The sequence below is a fragment of the Quercus robur genome, chromosome 5 (assembly GCF_932294415.1).
Source record: "Quercus robur chromosome 5, dhQueRobu3.1, whole genome shotgun sequence".
In the NCBI taxonomy this organism is placed as follows: Eukaryota; Viridiplantae; Streptophyta; class Magnoliopsida; order Fagales; family Fagaceae; genus Quercus; species Quercus robur.
Genome location: NC_065538.1, coordinates 67227905 through 67246503, shown reverse-complemented (window position 1 = coordinate 67246503; position 18599 = coordinate 67227905). Strand labels below are relative to the sequence as shown.

General features: G+C 36.7%; 1 protein-coding gene across 2 annotated transcripts in view; it reads left to right on the top strand.

The window, feature by feature from the left end:
• LOC126726769 (tetrahydroberberine oxidase-like) overlaps positions 1-18599 on the top strand; it is a 66548-nt gene that overhangs the window by 22044 nt on the left and 25905 nt on the right. Inside the window, exon 2 of one of the 2 annotated variants that reach the window (XM_050432117.1) lies at positions 9975-11605. The exons of the other annotated variant lie outside the window; for it this stretch is intronic. Within the exon in view, the coding sequence (XP_050288074.1) occupies positions 9975-11353 (1379 nt within the window). The 3' untranslated portion in view covers positions 11354-11605. Of the gene's footprint in view, positions 1-9974; positions 11606-18599 lie in introns of those variants that run through there. 2 annotated transcript variants of the gene reach the window in all.

The following is an 18599-nucleotide window of genomic DNA, read 5'->3' as shown; positions in this document are numbered from 1 at the left end:
ATTATGATTTAGCGTGTTTTGCCAATTTGGGTATTGCTTATATTTATCATTCTACACATCAATTGTTTGAATATAAGCTTTGTATTGGTAATTTTGTAACTGGGAGTCTAAACATTCACTAGTGACTAGTGTTTTACACACCAAGTGAACTTTCAAGTTACTTATAGAAACAATTAGTTAATGTCACGTAATGAGATTATGAGAACTAATAAATTTATAATTAGTGATTATTGATAGATCACGTAATGAGATTATGAGAACTCATAAATTTATAATTAGCGATTACTGATAGATTGTAAACTTACTATTTTAACAGTAGCTTAAAACTTTAGGTGTTTTTTGTTTGTCTAATTGTCCTCAAATTAATGGTTTTTTTTTTTTTTTTTTGTTTGCTCAAAAGAAAATTAATAGTTTTTTATTTTTTTATTTTTAATTTTTTTAATTTTGACTTTGTATTTTTTTTTCTTGTATTCTATTTTACTTAGCTAGCAACAATATTTGAGCTTAACAACAATAAATAGTCTAAGCAATAATAATTTTTGCAACTTTCGATGCTGGTTTGAATTTTCATGAACAGTTTTTTCATTCATACTTCGGCCCCTCAGTGAAAATTCTGGCTCTATCTGTGGGTAGGGATTTATTTTGAAGAAGTAATGGATTTGCTACAAAAGATCTTACAGAAACTATATATGCCCTTTCTTTGTCATGTAGAGATCGTCAATTTTTTTTTTTTTTTTGAGAATCCGTATAGATCATCATTTGAAAATTTAATACAAATGTAAGAAAGCTTTAAAACAAATGTAAGAAAGCTTTAAAGCTAGGTGTGTTAAGAGGGAAAAAAAAATGACGACAACTTTGAATAACTCAGAAAAATTTATGTATAATTCATATTTCTATATAGTACCAAGCCAAAAAATTAAAGAAAAAGAAAATGGTTGACTTATCTATTTTCTGACTTTAATTTTCTTTTAGATTTGGAGAAAAAGAGGCTCACGTAAGAAGAATAGTTTATAGCCGCCTCATTTATTGAACATTTACATATATGGGATGGCATTTCCAAACTGCTTACCGTTTTCTTGTCAACGATCAGTGGTTTTGAATTTTCGTTTCATATATGGAACAGTTCTAGAATAGATCAATTAATTCTTTTGCACACAAAATGTCCCTCAAAAAATTTTACATACTTCCCTACAAACTCACCTCATTCTGACACCCATCTGCCATCACAATATATTTGAAAAAAAAAAAAAAAAACAGCTTGTGTCTCCGGACTTTTCCTTTCCATATATATAAAAGCATCTAATCCATATATATGTATGATATTTCAAAACTACAAACCGTTGACTAGATAAAATCATAAAATAACGTTAAAAAAGATAATGATATATATAAAATGTAATTTTTTTAATATATATAATGATATATATATATATATATATATTTATATATATATATATTCAAAACAACAGTGAGAACATGTAATTTTTTAAATCACATAATCAAAGATAGGAGTGTCAATTCGGGTTAGCGTGTCGGGTTCGTGTCGTGTTGAGGTAGGAGTATTCGACTAAATGGCTCAACCCTAACCCGTTCTATTTAATAATCGTGTCATAATCCTTCAACTCTAACTCGATTTATTAATAAGGCGAGTTAACCTGACTCAACCCACTTGACTCACTTAATAAATGAGTCGTGTTGGGTTGACACGAATATAACATAACCTATTTAAATCTGCATAATATTAAATATAACATTCATCTAGAAATAATTTTTTTACATTCCAAAAGCAGTGCATACACTTCAAGTTTTCAACTCACATTCAAAATAATATAGTTCAACAAAAATATAACATTCATCTAGAAATACGTTCTTTACACTCCAAAATAAGTGTATACACTTCAACCCAAATTCAAAATAACATAGTTTAACAAAAATAAAATAACATAGTTCAACAAAAATATAATATCTTTAGAACTCGCCAAATGCTAAGTATCAATATTGAAAGAATTGGAGCAAATAGTAGGCTAATCCCGACTATGACTACGATTATCATCCATAGATTCTAGTTTATAAACTATTTCAATAAACCCACTTGCAAGATATACAACTTTGCTATTGTCTGTGTGCGGCTACTATATAGCTGCTGAGATTTTTTTTTTTTTTAATTTATTTTTTGGGTAAGAACAATTTTTTTTTAAAGAATTTTTTAATGGGCTGGGTTGTTTATTTTAAATAAATTTAGTTAATTGAGTTTAGTTTTTTTTTTTTGTCTTGTTTTGTTTTGTTTTTTTGGATTTGTATATTTTGTTTTAGATATTGGATTTATAAATTTTTTTATAGTCCCTAAAATGAGGAAAATACTAGAGTTACAAACTTTTTAATAAATTATTGATGTGATAAGTGGTTACTAGTAAGTAAAATAATATTGTGAGTGGTGGTGTCATGTGCAAACCAATAAGAATTTGCTACTAAAACAGTTTGTAAAAATATTGAAAAAAAGTTTGACAGTCTAACATTATTCTTAAAAGAATTAATGATATTTGTGGGGCCCAATAATTGATGGGCCAGGCTCACTTGCTGATGGGGAGTCCAAAGACCTAAGCCGAAAAAGGTCATGGCCCGAGCTCAAGAATAATAAAGCCCAATTGGGCCGGAGAAGCAGCCGAGGACAGTGCAGTCCTTGGCTGACCCAAAGATCCACAAAGAGGAGGGGCAAAACGGTAAATGGACATACTTGAAAGGAAATCTAAAATATCTAGGAAAGGCTGCCCTTACTACCTTCCCCATGCATAGCTCTGCACCTAACAGAGCCTTATCCTTTCAGCTTTATCAACCACTCCCAACAACTTTGGACTTGGACTGATGGGACAAGTATCAGTCTTGGAAAGGTTGACCCTACACGTTGACGAAGGAAAGTGAACGCAGGCTAGTATAAAAGAAAAAATAAGTAATCTGGAGAAAGGGGGCTGGGAAGACTGGTCAAAAAAGAAGGGCTTCCAGTCCACCTCCAGGAGAAAGACTCCAAGGGTGAAAGCACTTCAATCACATATGAACACCACCAAAACCACCGCAGGGTAACTAAGGCCTAGCCTTTCGAATCGACTCTCTACAAATGATATTGTTTGGGCCCATTCACGTACGAATCCAGCACTACTGCGGTTCGTCGCGGAGCGTGACCCTACAATTGGCGCCGTCTGTGGGAAAGGCTTGTGCGTTAGCTCGAGCGGTGGTGAAGCTGAGCTTCTGTCGAACAAGGGTCTATGAGGATGGCTTTATGACCGGCGACACAGTGTTGTTATGCCAACATAAGTTCCCACTAGGGACTACGCCTCGCAGTGTCAATGGCATGGACAAGTCTAGGGGCTTCAAACATCAGGCTAGCTTCCCCCACCTTGTTCGAGGAGCTAACCTTCGGAAAATAAATAAATAAAGAAGAATACAAGTTTTGGACAGAACCAAGTCCTTGTATGATCCTCAGACCCAAGCCTCTGGGGAAACCAACTACTTACAAGAAAAATACAAGTTTTGGACAGAACCAAGACCTTGTATGGTCCTCGGACCCAAGCCTCTGGGGAAACCAACTACTTACAAGAAAAATACAAGTTTTGGATAGAACCAAGGCCTTGTATGGTCCTCGGACCCAAGCCTCTGGGGAAACCAACTACTTACAAGAAAAATACAAGTTTTGGACAGAACCAAGGCCTTGTATGGTCCTCGGACCCAAGCCTCTAGGGAAACCAACTACTTACAAGAAAAATACAAGTTTTGGACAGAATCAAGGCCTTGTATGGTCCTCGGACCCAAGCCTCTGGGGAAACCAACTACTTACAAAGAGAATACAAGTTTTGGACAGAACCAAGGCCTTGTATGGTCCTCGGACCCAAGCCTCTGGGGAAACCAACTACTTACAAAGAGAATACAAGTTTTGGACAGAACCAAGGCCTTGTATGGTCCTCGGACCCAAGCCTCTGGGGAAACCAACTACTTACAAGAAAAATACAAGTTTTGGACAGAACCAAGGCCTTGTATGGTCCTCGGACCCAAGCCTCTGGGGAAACCAACTACTTACAAAGAGAATACAAGTTTTGGACAGAACCAAGGCCTTGTATGGTCCTCGGACCCAAGCCTCTGGGGAAACCAACTACTTATAAAGAGAATACAAGTTTTGGACAGAACCAAGGCCTTGTATGGTCCTCGGACCCAAGCCTCTGGGGAAACCAACTACTTACAAGAAAAATACAAGTTTTGGACAGAACCAAGGCCTTGTATGGTCCTCGGACCCAAGCCTCTGGGGAAACCAACTACTTACAAAGAGAATACAAGTTTTGGACAGAACCAAGGCCTTGTATGGTCCTCGGACCCAAGCCTCTGGGGAAACCAACTACTTACAAAGAGAATACAAGTTTTGGACAGAACCAAGGCCTTGTATGGTCCTCGGACCCAAGCCTCTGAGGAAACCAACTACTTACAAGAAAAATACAAGTTTTGGACAGAACCAAGGCCTTGTATGGTCCTCGGACCCAAGCCTCTGGGGAAACCAACTACTTACAAAGAGAATACAAGTTTTGGACAGAACCAAGGCCTTGTATGGTCCTCGGACCCAAGCCTCTAGGGAAACCAACTACTTACAAGAAAAATACAAGTTTTGGACAGAACCAAGGCCTTGTATGGTCCTCGGACCCAAGCCTCTGGGGAAACCAACTACTTACAAGAAAAATACAAGTTTTGGACTGAACCAAGGTCTTGTATGGTCCTCGGACCCAAGCCTCTAGGGAAACCAACTACTTACAAGAAAAATACAAGTTTTGGACAGAACCAAGGCCTTGTATGGTCCTCGGACCCAAGCCTCTGGGGAAACCAACTACTTACAAAGAGAATACAAGTTTTGGACAGAACCAAGGCTTTGTATGGTCCTCGGACCCAAGCCTCTGGGGAAACCAACTACTTACAAGAAAAATACAAGTTTTGGACAGAACCAAGGCCTTGTATGGTCCTCGGACCCAAGCCTCTGGGGAAACCAACTACTTACAAAGAGAATACAAGTTTTGGACAGAACCAAGGCCTTGTATGGTCCTCGGACCCAAGCCTCTGGGGAAACTAACTACTTACAAAGAGAATACAAGTTTTGGACAGAACCAAGGCCTTGTATGGTCTTCGGACCCAAGCCTCTGGGGAAACCAACTACTTACAAAGAGAACACGAATTTTGGACAGAACCATGGCTTTGTATGGTCTTCGGACCCAAGCCTCTGGGGAAACCAACAGTTTAAAGGGAAAAAGTACGTTACGTGGACCTTAGAATCTCCCCGAGGAAAACTCTCCATTAACAATTGGGTTAATTCCTGAACTACATGGATTCTCTAGTTTGCCCTCGGATCCTCAACACCAAAGGGACTAGTACGGAATGGGGCAACATGTTTCCAAAAGCATAAGCGAAGTCATCCAATGCTCGGTCATCCCCTTGGATGAATTATTTAGAATTTGTCGTTCTCAGACAGTATTCTCGCACTTATTGCAGAACGTTCAACCATTATCTCGGTTAGTTTCCTAAGTTCAACTTACTATGAATTGTTATTATTGTGCCTGGTATTGTCGGCAGATTAGGATTAGTTGGATTGTATTTCGCGGGTTCTTGCTTTAAATATCGCCGAGAAGAAACAAACACATGGAGCACACCCATTCACAAAGTGGTGTTGCCAAAAGAACGGTATTCAAAACAAGTAAATAAATTTCCCTTTTTACTAAAACAAAGAAAATAGTACAGCATACATTGAAAAGCTGGAATCAGCTTATGTCAGAGCTCACTACGTAATTGAAAAGAAATATACAAGAGAATAAGATAAAACCGAGGAGGCAACAAAGAATAGAGGTTGGCTACTGCCTCAAGACCTTGCTCTTCTTCAATGCTTTTACATGCCCATAGTTCAGGCAGTAAAAGAATCCAGCTTAGGGCTTGCACCGTCGAAGAAAAGGTGCAGAGAGAAAACCCAACTTGAGCCTCACACCGCTGAAGGAAAGGTGAAGGGAGCCGGAAGTTGAGAAGCCTTCACCAAAAATTTGCCTGCGACAGGGCAAAGACGCTGATGGCGGAGAATCTTTCTTCTGACACACCAAAATTCTGGCATGAACAGAACCTGCTTCGGATTTTGACTAGAAGAGGGAGAAACACCCTTTCCCCTCTGTCGAAGTGGAGTATTCTCTTAAATTTATGCTTCCTTTGCCCGTACCTCATTATTCTGAGTCTCAGGAGGACACGGTGCCTCTGTGGCGGAGAGAGTTTCTTCTCCCCAACCCTCGCCTCAAACATGCTATGCTAAGGGGGGATATCACTGGATATGGGAGTTGTGATTTGGGAGGAAACTGAAGAATTGGTGCGTAGGTGAAGCAACTTTCTCTCCTATTTATTTAAAGAGATAAGGTGGTGGCATTTAATTCGCGCAGCGTCCCAAGGAACACTACAGACAAGATGGCTCTGGTTCAATCTCCAACGCTACTTGCAACCATGGGATTAAAGGAGTCTCGGGAAGGTGCACCTCGAACATTGGGACGCCAAAAAGTACTGCGTGACCAAAAACTACATACATACCCTTTAAGTCGTGGACCTAGTGAATTCGCGGCCTAGGCCCGTTCTGCATGGGGGCCCAAGGACAATGGCCCACGCTGAGGAATAACCGTCGCCGAGGACAACCTCCTGCTCGGCACCTCGCGAAATACCTAAGGAAAGGGAGAAACTGAACTACAGTCTTCGGACTCAAGCCTACGGGGAAACCAACTACCTAGTTGACAAAACTAGGTTTTGGACAGAACCAAGGCGTTGTGAGGTCCTCGGACTCAAGTCTACGGGGAAACCAACTACCTGGGTGACAAAACTAGGTTTTAGACAGAACCAAGGCGTTGTGAAGTCCTCGGACTCAAACCTATTGGGACGCCCACTAATCGAATGGGGAAAGCCCTCGGCTCAAATACTTTGAAATGTTGAGGCCGATAAAAGTGTTAGGATGATGGCGAGACACCCCACTATTTGGTAGCCTACGGGGGTTGTTCATTCTTGCGGGAAATATGTCTTCGGATGATTATATCCTACACCGCATAGAGTATCCAGTTCTAATGTCGGCATTGTTTTGGGTAAGTATCGTTATTCACAGTTAGGCATTGCTGTGTTAAATAATGCTATTAAAGTTATGGTGACATCTTTTTATTAGAAAGTATTTCGGCCTTAGTTGTCATTGATTCAAATGCTATATTATTGTGCCGAGCAGCGCTTGTAAACTAGTAAAAACATTGAAACAAAACATGCGAGGTAAATTAACAACAATTTTTATTAATATGAAAAACTATTACAACGTACAAAGAGGGGCTTAAGCAAGCCTATACAAAAGGTAAACTGCCGAATCAACAATAATATTTGCAATACAGATAAGTAAACAGTCAGGTGTCTTTTAAACTCGTCTTCAAAGCCTCTCCAATCTCTGCCTCAGCATTGCTCATATTGAGAGAAGAACTTTCTTTAGGAAAAGTTGAAGGAGAAGGAAGAAGAAAATGAAGGACAAGGAAGAAGAAGATGGAGGAGATGAATGAGGAAGATGGAGGACATGAGCAGAAGATGGAGGAGATGAATGAGGAAGATGGAGGACATGAGTAAAAGAAGGAGGAGAAGAAGAGGGAAAAGATGAGAAGGAAGAAAGAGAGGCAGAAGGAGGCGCCGGTGAACGAAGAGAGGAAGAAGCAGGGGCACTTAGTCCCTGCCCCAATCCTGACTCCTAACACACTGGGGCCATATTAGGTATGCTCATGAGAGAGCGGGTAGTAATGACGATGTGTGTCCTCGGCTCAGTCACACCGAAAGTATGACGTGACGAGTCCCTGCTTCGGATTTTGGCTGAAAGAAAGGCGAGACAAATTTTGAGTCTCCGCCATCCTTATCCTGACCGAGCCATTTCGAGTTTCATTAGAGCACGGTGTTTTTGGGAGGGGAATGGTTTTTTCATTGCTTATCTCTATGGAGAATATATTTCAGGTTAAAGTATGACCGGAGAGTAAAAGTAAACTCAGGAAGGAATCTGAGGTTTTCAAATTTTGGTGGGTTTAAAGGGATTCATCTGTGGGAGAAACAACTCTTGTTTCTTCTCTTTATATAGGGGACGAAGAGGAGAGTACTTAATGTGTTCAGATCTCCAAGGAAATTTGCAAACATGAATGCGTTCGTTTCATTCCCCCACACCATCAAAAACCGTTGAATCTGGGAAGTCTCGTAAAAGGAAGATATTAAAGACGCGCTTCGGATAACCAAACGGCATAAGAGCATCATGCGCAAATTAAGGGGAATCTCTTGCAGACCGGTACATTCCCTGGGCAGATGAAGAGTCGCCAGCGTTAGTCAAGGGCTGAATTAAATGAGTCGTAATAAATGCTCGGTATTATCAAAACCCTCTTCTCCAACCAGGATATCGGACAGCAGGGTTTTGAGGGGCTATTGTGGGGCCCAATAATTGATGGGCCAGGCCCACTTGCTGATGGGGAGTCCAAAGACCTAAGCCGAAAAAGGTCATGGCCCGAGCTCAAGAATAATAAGGCCCAATTGGCCCGGAGAAGCAGCCGAGGACAGTGCAGTCCTCGGCTGACCCAAAGATCCACAAAGAGGAGGGGAAAAACGGTAAAGGGACATACTTGAAAGGAAATCTAAAATATCTAGGAAAGGCTGCCCTTACTACCTTCCCCATGCATAGCTCTGCGCCTAACAGAGCCTTATCCTTTCAGCTTTATCAACCTCTCCCAACAACTTTGGACTTGGACTGATGGGACAAGTATCAGTCTTGGAAAGGTTGACCCTACACGTGGACGAAGGAAAGTGAACGCAGGCTAGTATAAAAGAAAAAATAAGTAATCTGGAGAAAGGGGGCTGGGAAGACTGGCCAAAAAAGAAGGGCTTCCAGTCCACCTCCAGGAGAAAGACTCCAAGGGTGAAAGCACTTCAATCACATATGAACACCACCAAAACCACCGCAGTGTAACTAAGGCCTAGCCTTTCGAATCCACTCTCTACAAATAATATTGTTTGGGCCCATTCACGTGCGAACCCAACACTACTGCGGTTCGTCGCGGAGCGTGACCCTACAATATTATTTAAGGAAAACAGAATGTAATTTTATAGAATAAAATTGTTAAATTGGTACACATATATATAGTAATTTAAAAAAAAAAAAAAATTAGAGGGGGCCATTGCCCCCCTAGTTCAATGGTGGCTGCATCCCTAGTACATGAAGGCAAAATCAAGATCGGTTAATAGTTTTTATTAAATTTTTTTATTTTATATTGGTGATCAAGATCAGTTAATAGTAATAGTAACACATATTACGTTTGTGAAGTCCGAACTATTAGGATCTCCCTTTAAACTCATGAATAGCTAAATTTTCATAATAAATGGATTTTAATCCGACTTTCATGAAAGAAAATTTCTGTCGTCAATGTGAATAAACCCAAATAATATTCTAAAACTTGTAAATTGATACACTAAAAAAAGAAATTGTAAATTGATCTAACAAGTCACAAAATCCATCCCAAATGTGATCATAAAAAAGATTGAGAAAGAAAAAAGGATGGTCAATGTTCTAGGGTCAGATGCCATGCAAGTTGGCTTTTCCTTCTTGACGTTTTGATTTTATTTCATATTCAGAGGAGGACTTCAAATCTTCAAGTTGGAATGCTCTTCAAGCTACTAAACGCTATAAATAGGGAAGCTCTCCTCCAGTTTTAATCACCAACAAGCACAAATGAAGTTACCAGTTTCTTTATTTGGTTTTGCTCTTCTTTTCTCATTTTTGTTGGCGACTTCAGCTCATACTCATGAAAACTTTCTTCAGTGCCTGACCCTTCATTCCGGAAATGACAGTATTTCTAAAGTCATTTACACCCCCTCCAACTCATCGTATTCATCTGTCTTGGAATCCTCCATCAGAAACATGAGATTCTCAACACCTTCCACCCCGAAACCCCTAGTCATTGTTACACCATTGGGTGTTTCACAAATTCAAGAAATCCTTAGTTGTGCCCAAATACATGGAATGCAAGTCAGAGTTAGAAGTGGTGGACATGATTACGAGGGTCTTTCTTATGTTTCTCCTGTACTATTTGTCATACTTGATATGATAAATCTTCGAAACATCTCTGTTGATGTAGAAAATAGCTTTGCCTGGGTACAATCTGGTGCAACCCTCGGTGAATTATACTACGAGATTGCTGAGCAAAGCAAAACTCTTGGCTTTCCAGCTGGAGTTTGCCCTACAATAGGTGTTGGTGGACACTTCAGTGGGGGAGGGTATGGCACAATTTTGAGAAAATATGGCCTTGCTGCTGATAATGTTATTGATGCACACTTGATTGATGTTAAGGGTAGATTCCTTGACAGAAAAGCAATGGGAGAAGATCTGTTTTGGGCCATTCGAGGAGGAGGAGGGGCTAGCTTTGGAGTCATTGTTGCATGGAAAATCAAGTTGGTTCCTGTTCCATCAACTGTGACTGTGTTCACAGTCAATAAGAACTTGGAACAAAATGCAACCAAAATTCTGCATCGGTGGCAGTATGTTGCAGACAAGTTTGATAAAGACCTATTCATTCGTGTTCTCTTAACAGGCGCAAATTCCAGCCAAGAAGGGAAGAAGACGGTAGAAGCTGCGTTCAATTCCTTGTACCTTGGAGGGAAGGATAAGCTCCTTCCATTGATGCAAGAGAGCTTTCCTGAGCTGGGTTTGGTGAGTGAAGATTGTACAGAAATGAGTTGGATTCAATCTATCCTTTACTTTGCTGGATTCCCAAGTGGACAATCCCTAGATGTTTTGCTAAATAGGACTCTGACAGTTATCTCTTATAAAGCAAAATCAGACTATGTGGAGAATCCTATTCCTGAAGCTGGGTTGGAAGGGATTTGGCAAAGATTTTATGAGAAAGAGGCAGAGTCAGCTGTATTGATCCTAAGTCCATATGGGGGGAGAATGAGTGAAATTTCAGAGTCTGCAATTCCTTTTCCACATAGAGCTGGCAACATCTACAAAATTCAATACTTGGTGTATTGGGCAGAAGAAGGTACTGAGGCAACTGAAAGGCATGTTAATTGGATTAGAAGACTTTACGCTTATATGGCTCCCTATGTTTCCAAGTCTCCTAGAGAAGCATATATAAATTATAGAGACCTTGACATAGGTGCAAATAATGAAGGTAACACAAGTTATAGACAGGCAAGCATATGGGGTACTAAATATTTTAGGAACAACTTCAAAAGGCTGGTGCATGTGAAGACTGTATTTGATCCCACTAATTTCTTTAGGAATGAACAAAGCATCCCGCCTCTTTCACACTAGTGGATGAAGAGAAGTGATTTGGGATACTTATTTTGCAAGGCTTGTACTCAAATTTGTTTTTTTTTTTTTTTTTGAATGGCGCCAAAGATTGTACTCATAATAAACCTTATTCCTCTCCTTTTGTTTTAGTCCAATTAAACATAAATAAAGGTTTCCATGGGATATGTGAATCTCAAAATAATGATTGGGATTGTAAAATTCAATCCATAAATCTCTTACATCTTATGATAAATTTATTCTACATGCATTAGTTTTTTAAGTATGTAACCTATCTAAATGGATCTAGAAATCTAGCTTGAATTTGGAGTTTGAATCCTTGTTGGATTTGGATGAGAAATGAGTTTTATTCTTTTGGGAAACTGTTGTTTAAAGTTGGAATATAAAAACCAAACAATATTACTACTTAGAGCAATATAAGTCTTGTCTTCTACTTGATTTGGAATTCTACTTGGAATAGAAGTAGAAATTTGTTTTTTTTTTTAAAGCTCCAACTATATGTGTATCTTTATTGGATTTGGCCGACTATATATTGTTTTGCTTGGAATGATGTGCAAGTATTTGGCTTGTTTTCAAATTTTGTTATATGCAAAACAAAATTCCTTCTCCTTAAACAATTTGGAAACTGACTTAAGTCCCCTAAATAAGTCTAAGAGTTCATTGCAAAAAATTTAATTTGTGAAAGAGGCTTTCTCCCTTGGTGCTGTGGCTAATAAAATAAGAGAGGTGATGTGGTTTAGTTTTTTGATATTTGTGAGTGGTGGCATTAGTATTTGTGAGATCTCTTGGTAGTGTCGTGGTTTTGTATTTGGTATTTGTGAACCTTTGATTCATTGTTTTGTATGGTTGAGAGTGCTAGTTGGGTGTATTTGGATTTATGTTTATGTTTATGTTATTGTTAGTTTATTTAAGTGTTATCGTAGAAAACAATTGTAAATGCTGTATACATATAACCTTTTTAGAGGTTATTTATTTATTTATTATATAAAATTATTATATAATAAAAAGCACACTAGATATTAAGAACCTAGTTAAGCATCTCTTACATTTATATTCGGTATATTTGACTTGTAAAAAGCATAATTAATTCAAATATTGGTAGAATAATTTTTTAATAGTTTCTTATTTCTATTTGAAAAAAAGAAACATATTCTTCTTCATTTCTCATTAATAAATTCTTAATAAAAAATTTTCCGTAAAAAACTAAATAAATAACTGTTCCTATAATTAAATAAAATAGGTTTAATATGTTACCTGTTCTATCAACTCTTTGGAATTCTCTTCTAATGACCAAAGCCAAAAAAAGGACCATAGGCATATTATTGTAAGAAGAGTAGTAGCAATATAGTGGGATGCTCGTAATAGAAAAATGATGACACCATCTTTTGATTTGGCAGCAATTCTTTGCTTACATACAATGGAATGCTCATAATAGAGAGACTTGAGACAAAACATGTTATTAATTGTCCAATAGGTAGTAAATACAGAACGAGTTCCATCAAAATGAAGAGAGACCCCAGTGCAATAATTAAGTTAGTTGAAAGCTTAAAATCATAGTTACACTTATATGGCTCTTTTTTTTTTTTTTTTTTTTGGGTTTGAATGGCAAAGATTGTACTTATAATAAAGCTTATTTCTCTCCTTTTGTTTTAGTCCAATTACACATAAATAAACGCTTCTATGGGATATGTGAGTTTTGCATTAGTATTTGTGAGATCTCTTGGCAGTGTTGTGGCTTTGTTGGTTTTTGTTTTGTATTTGTTATTTGTGAACCTTTGATTTATTGGTTTGTATTTTTGAGAGAGCTATTTGGGTGTGTGTATTTGGGATTTGGATTTATGTTTATGTTTATGTTCTTGTTAGTTTCATTTAAATGTTATCTTAAAAAATTATTCTAAATGCTATATACATTTTTAGAGGTTTTTTTTTTTTTTTTTTTTTTTTTTTTTTTTTTTATAAATTATTTTTATATAAAATCATTAACCTAGTTAAACGTCTCTTACATATATATTCAATATATTTGACTTGTAAAAAGCGTAATTAATTCAAATATTGATTGAATAATTTTTTAATAGTTTCTTATTTCTATTTCAAAAAACAACATATGTTTGTGAATATTAAATTAGATAGCATCTTGTATTTACTAATTTTCTTTTCTCTATTATGGAATCATGACCATTTTGATGATCAAACAACTAGGTCACTTGACCTAGATAGTGATATCAATTTTATCTTTGATAATAGGGGCTTTGTCAAGTATGTTGTCAAATTAAAAAAAGGTAGGAAAAACAACATTTTAATTACAGACATCAATGCTATCATAGTAGTAGCATTTTAATTATTGACATCATTGCAAGAGTTGCTCCCTCAATATTAAATGTGGAATTTTTAGGATCACTTAAAGCAATTAGGGGATGTTTGATAGGTTTATGACCCTCGGTCTTGTTTTTCAATCTTAGCCATGCCACATTGATTTATGTGGATTTCATGTTTTTTTATTTATTTATAAAACAGGGAAAGTAAGATATATGAATAGAAATCTTAATCTTAAAAAAAATTTATTTGGATTTCATCTTTTCTTTAAGTGAGGGAGTGAGAAATCTTAATAGAAATCCTTAATCTCAAAATTTTATCATTACTCTATTTTATAATTTGTTAATGAATTACTTTATAGTTAATAAATGTTAATAATTTTTTTTTAAACGATAGTAGAATTGAATTAAGGTATCAATCCATTCCATTGAACCACTTATAGCAATGTTTTTCATTTTCTCGTTCTATTTATGTTTAACATACACTTAAACATATATACAACTATAAATTAATTTTTTCAACTCTACTCTTAATTTTTTATCTATCATATGAGAAATAAGGAAGTTTAAGAATCAAAAGTTGTTGTAGGAATACTGCTTACCTTAAACAAATATTGTTACATATATAATTATTATAATACTTGAAACTCAAAATCTTTGGAAAGGTTCCTAGGCTAGGTGAATATACCAAGATTTACAAAAGTATCATGTTCAACAATCCAAACTTGTAGAGACACCTTGAGCTATACCATATCAATCCTATATCCACACGGAAAATACTTTCATTATGTGAATCTCAAAATAATGATTGGGATTGTAAAGATTGATCCATAAATCTCTTACACCTTATGATGAATTTGTTCTTGATGAATTTATTCTCTATACATTGGTTTAAGCATATAGGTAGTATTTAACCTATATAAATGGATCTACAAAACTGTTTAAGTTCATTTGTATGACTAAAAAGGTCAGTCCAGGAACTTCTCATGTTGTTTACCCAAGGCGTATTTGATTACTTTTGGTGTAGTCAATAGGGTGTTGAGTTTGAAAACAATGCCAGATTTAGTCATGTTGAGCTTTTGGCTTAGTTTGTCTTCATTGGCCTTGAGCACCTGTATGATAGCGTGACGTTTGTCTAATGATGCCTTGAAAAAGAGAAATTTGTCATCTGCAAAAAAGAGATGTATTAGTTTTGGACTCCTATGCTTTTTGCAATGCTAAAAAGTAAGAACTAGGATTAAACAGTGCAATTTTTGTATTTGGGACGTACCTTTGAATTGAGTATCAAGGCAATCTAATCAACAAATGTCCAAATTAATATGAGTTTCTAAAGGGGCAAGATATGAGTTTGTAAATTAGGAAAAGGTTTTGTTGCATACTTATATGCAGCAATTGCTGCATTTAGGGGTATGTGGTAGCAAAAAGAAAGGGACATATGTTCAAGGGTCATGTGCAATGTACATGACTAGGTAGTACTTAGATACTTGCCATTTTTCTTTTTTGCTGCCACATACCCTTGTATGCGGAAAAAAATTTCCCTATAAATCAATAGCATCCTATTGAGACGCTAGCTCCATAAATTAGCAAGCCAAAAGCCGAGTTAGGTTTACTTATTTATTGGCTTAAATCCACTATCAATTCTTAAAATTTAGCCTATGAAAGATTAGTCTCTAAAATAAAAAATGTTCCATCTTCAATCTCTTAAATTAATGACCAAATTAAAAATTAATATTTCATCACTCCATTCGAGACATTAGGAACTAAAAATGATCATTCTAAACTTCAGGAACTAAAAACAATCATTCCAAACTTCAAGAACTAAAAGTAATCAAGACTAAAATTTAGAGACCAAAAATGTATTTTCTCTTTATTATTATCCAAATAGAAAACATGGTTTCAACCAAAGGTAACATGTCATGTCTTGGTGAAAAATTCTATACTTACTAGTATTTTAAATTTAATATTTTCTTAACGAATACCTATGGGCAAGGTAGTGATTAAAGTGTATTTTTGTACATTTAAAAAAAAAAAAGTCAAATTGTAAATATATAAAAGAAAAATACACATAAACACAATGAATTTGTACTTGCAAACGAATGAATTATTAACAAGTGTATTTTGTTCTTTGAAAAAAACTGTACATTACAACTCATATTTAAGCATTTATTAACGTTTAATCTATGCTCTTAGGACACTTGTTAATAAGATCCTTTGTTGCTCTCCCCATAAACCACCTATTTTTCATGATTTGGAGTTTGATCCTAGAATTATGTATGTTAAAATTGACATCATAGGATTCAGAATAGTAAGATCATACATTTGGTGAATACTCACTAGAAATAATGATATATTCAAGTACTATCAAGATAAATGATTCTTCTTTAAGGAAAAATAAGATAGATAATTTAGATATATCACTACAAGAAAAATGCCTATTAGCGACCAAGAATTTTTGACGGACCCAAAAAGCCCTCTAAAAAAATCTTATTTGTGATGGCAAAATAAAGCCCTTTCAAATACTTGGTAAAATGTAAAATATTTGTGATCAACAAGAAAAGTTGTTGCAATTATGTGTTATAGCTGCCACAAATACTAATATTTTGGAGGGAAATTTTCTCTCCATATTATTTGTGAGGGTCACCACCAAGAAGCTAGATGATGTTATATCATCTCAAAAGAGCTTTTCAGACAAATCCGGACTGGGATATACCGGGGGAAGTAGTTCATCTGGAAATGTCACTAAAGAAGTGAAGTTTGTGAAGGCCAAAGATCCAGTTGTAGCTGACCCTATTGGTGTGAAGCTCGAGGTGGAGGAGAAGAAGAATGTGGTGGACCAACGGATGCTGAATCATCGTAATCAGTCTGTGGGCAGGTCTGAATCTCGTGCCAAGTCACGTCCACGACCACAAAGAGGTCCTAGAGGAATGTATGTGTGCCATTATTGCGGACTTCAAGGGCACACTCGACCAAATTGCCAAAAGCTGAGAGCAAAGAACAGTGCAACTTCTCAAAGGTCAGGAGGACCAAGAATTGATAGGAGAACTTGGGCAGGTGATCAACCTAGAGAGCAAAATGGAGATCCCGGAATGATGAACGTGATGAAGATGATTGGTGCATTCACCAACTGCTTGGAAAGCTTCTCACGAAGGTTTGAAAGCCCTAACTCCCGTACCCAATCCTTTAAGGAAATCACCCTAAACGCAAGTGACGTGTGGGTGAAAAGGGGTACTCATGCATAAGCATTGCAACATGTCCATGCATTAATACTTCCTATGCTTTGTGACTATGTTTGTTTGGTATGCTTGTTGTGTTTGTTCTTGGTTGTTTGATTATTCTTCTTGTGAATATTTTTTAATTGTGTTTTATCAATCTTTTTGTTTCTTGAGTCAAAAATCCAAAAATTACATAAAAAATTTGAAAATCAAAAAGCTTGATTAACTTTGTTGAGTTTTGTCTTAAAACTCGTTTTGCCTTGTACCTTTGTGCTAATGGCTTTGTGCATTTCCGAGCATTGCTTGTCTTCATGCACCTATATCACTATGGGAAAAATCTTGAAATCTTTGTGATTGTTGTAAATAGATCTTCAAACTTGTCATGAATGATTAGTGAATGGTTATGTTGATCTTGAAACATGCATAGACTTGTGTCTATATATCTTCCCACTTTTTATTTTGTTTTGCTAAAAAGAGCTCACCAAATGTAAATCTCCAAATGAAAAGAGATATTGAGCTGCAAAAGCCTGTCGCACATTCTAGTATTTGACTAGGAAAAAGGGTAAGCGACCTTATATTAAAAGTGAAATTTCATTCAAAAAGGCCAAAGGCCTGTTCTTCAAAGAGAAATGTTACATATCCCTCTCACAATGAGAGATGATTGTCTCAACAAGATCAAAAAGATCAAATGTTATGATTGAAAGTGGAGTCAAATGAAAAGCTCCAAGTTATGTTATCAAGTTGTGTGGGAGGTCATATATTCATATTTCTATTATTGAGATTGGTCACATGATCTAGTGCTAATTGTGTATGCCTTGGTTGAATTGATCATTGAAGCTTCACATTAGACAAAGGACTATCTCATTGTTGATATCCACACACAACACACAAGTTTATGTTCAATAAATGCCATATTCATTTGTGTGATTGTACTTGATAAAATGTGTTTTCACATGCTCAATCTTTGTTAATTCAAGCACAAAAAGATTTTTGAGTGTTTTAGGTGTTTTTGGAAAGTGTTTTGTTGGAAAAATCTGAAAATTTCAAAAATACAGTTTTGCCCTGTTTTGGCGGCTCAGTCGCGGGTATGTCAAGTCGCGAGCCTCAGTCGCATCTTTGCTGGTCATGTTTGGCGACTTGTTCGCGAGTGGAAGGTCCAGTCGCGAGGTTCACTCAGAGATTTTCGCGGCTCAGCTCGCGACTCACTCGCAGGTAGACCTTCCAGTCGCGAAAAACACTTAGAAAAATTTTTCAAAATTTTGTTCTTGAGTGCTTTGGCGACTTGAGCTGGCGACTATGTGGCGACTTAATCCAGTCGCGAAAATCACGTGTTTTGTAGAAACAGGAGCAGTTTTTAAACTTTTTCAGTTTTTCCCTCAAATTTTTGTGACTGTTCATCTTCTCTCTAAACTCTCTCCCTCCCAAACACTCCGTGCTCCCTTTTCCAATCTCTTGTGTTGCACTCTTGTAGCTCAAAATCGTCAAGTTACAGGTATGAGTTTTCTGTTTTACACTCTTTTCTACCTGATTTTGTGCTTTTACCCTTGATTTTTCGCATATGATTGTGTTTTTGAAATGGGTTTGTGTTTCGGTCTCTGCTCCTTGTTCTTGCTTAGCTTGTGGATGCTGTTGCTATAGTTTGTGTTAAATGATTGTCATTTGCTTATTGCTCTTCATCTTGTGCTTAGCTAAGTGTTTATTTTATTCCAATCTGTTCTTTGAGCT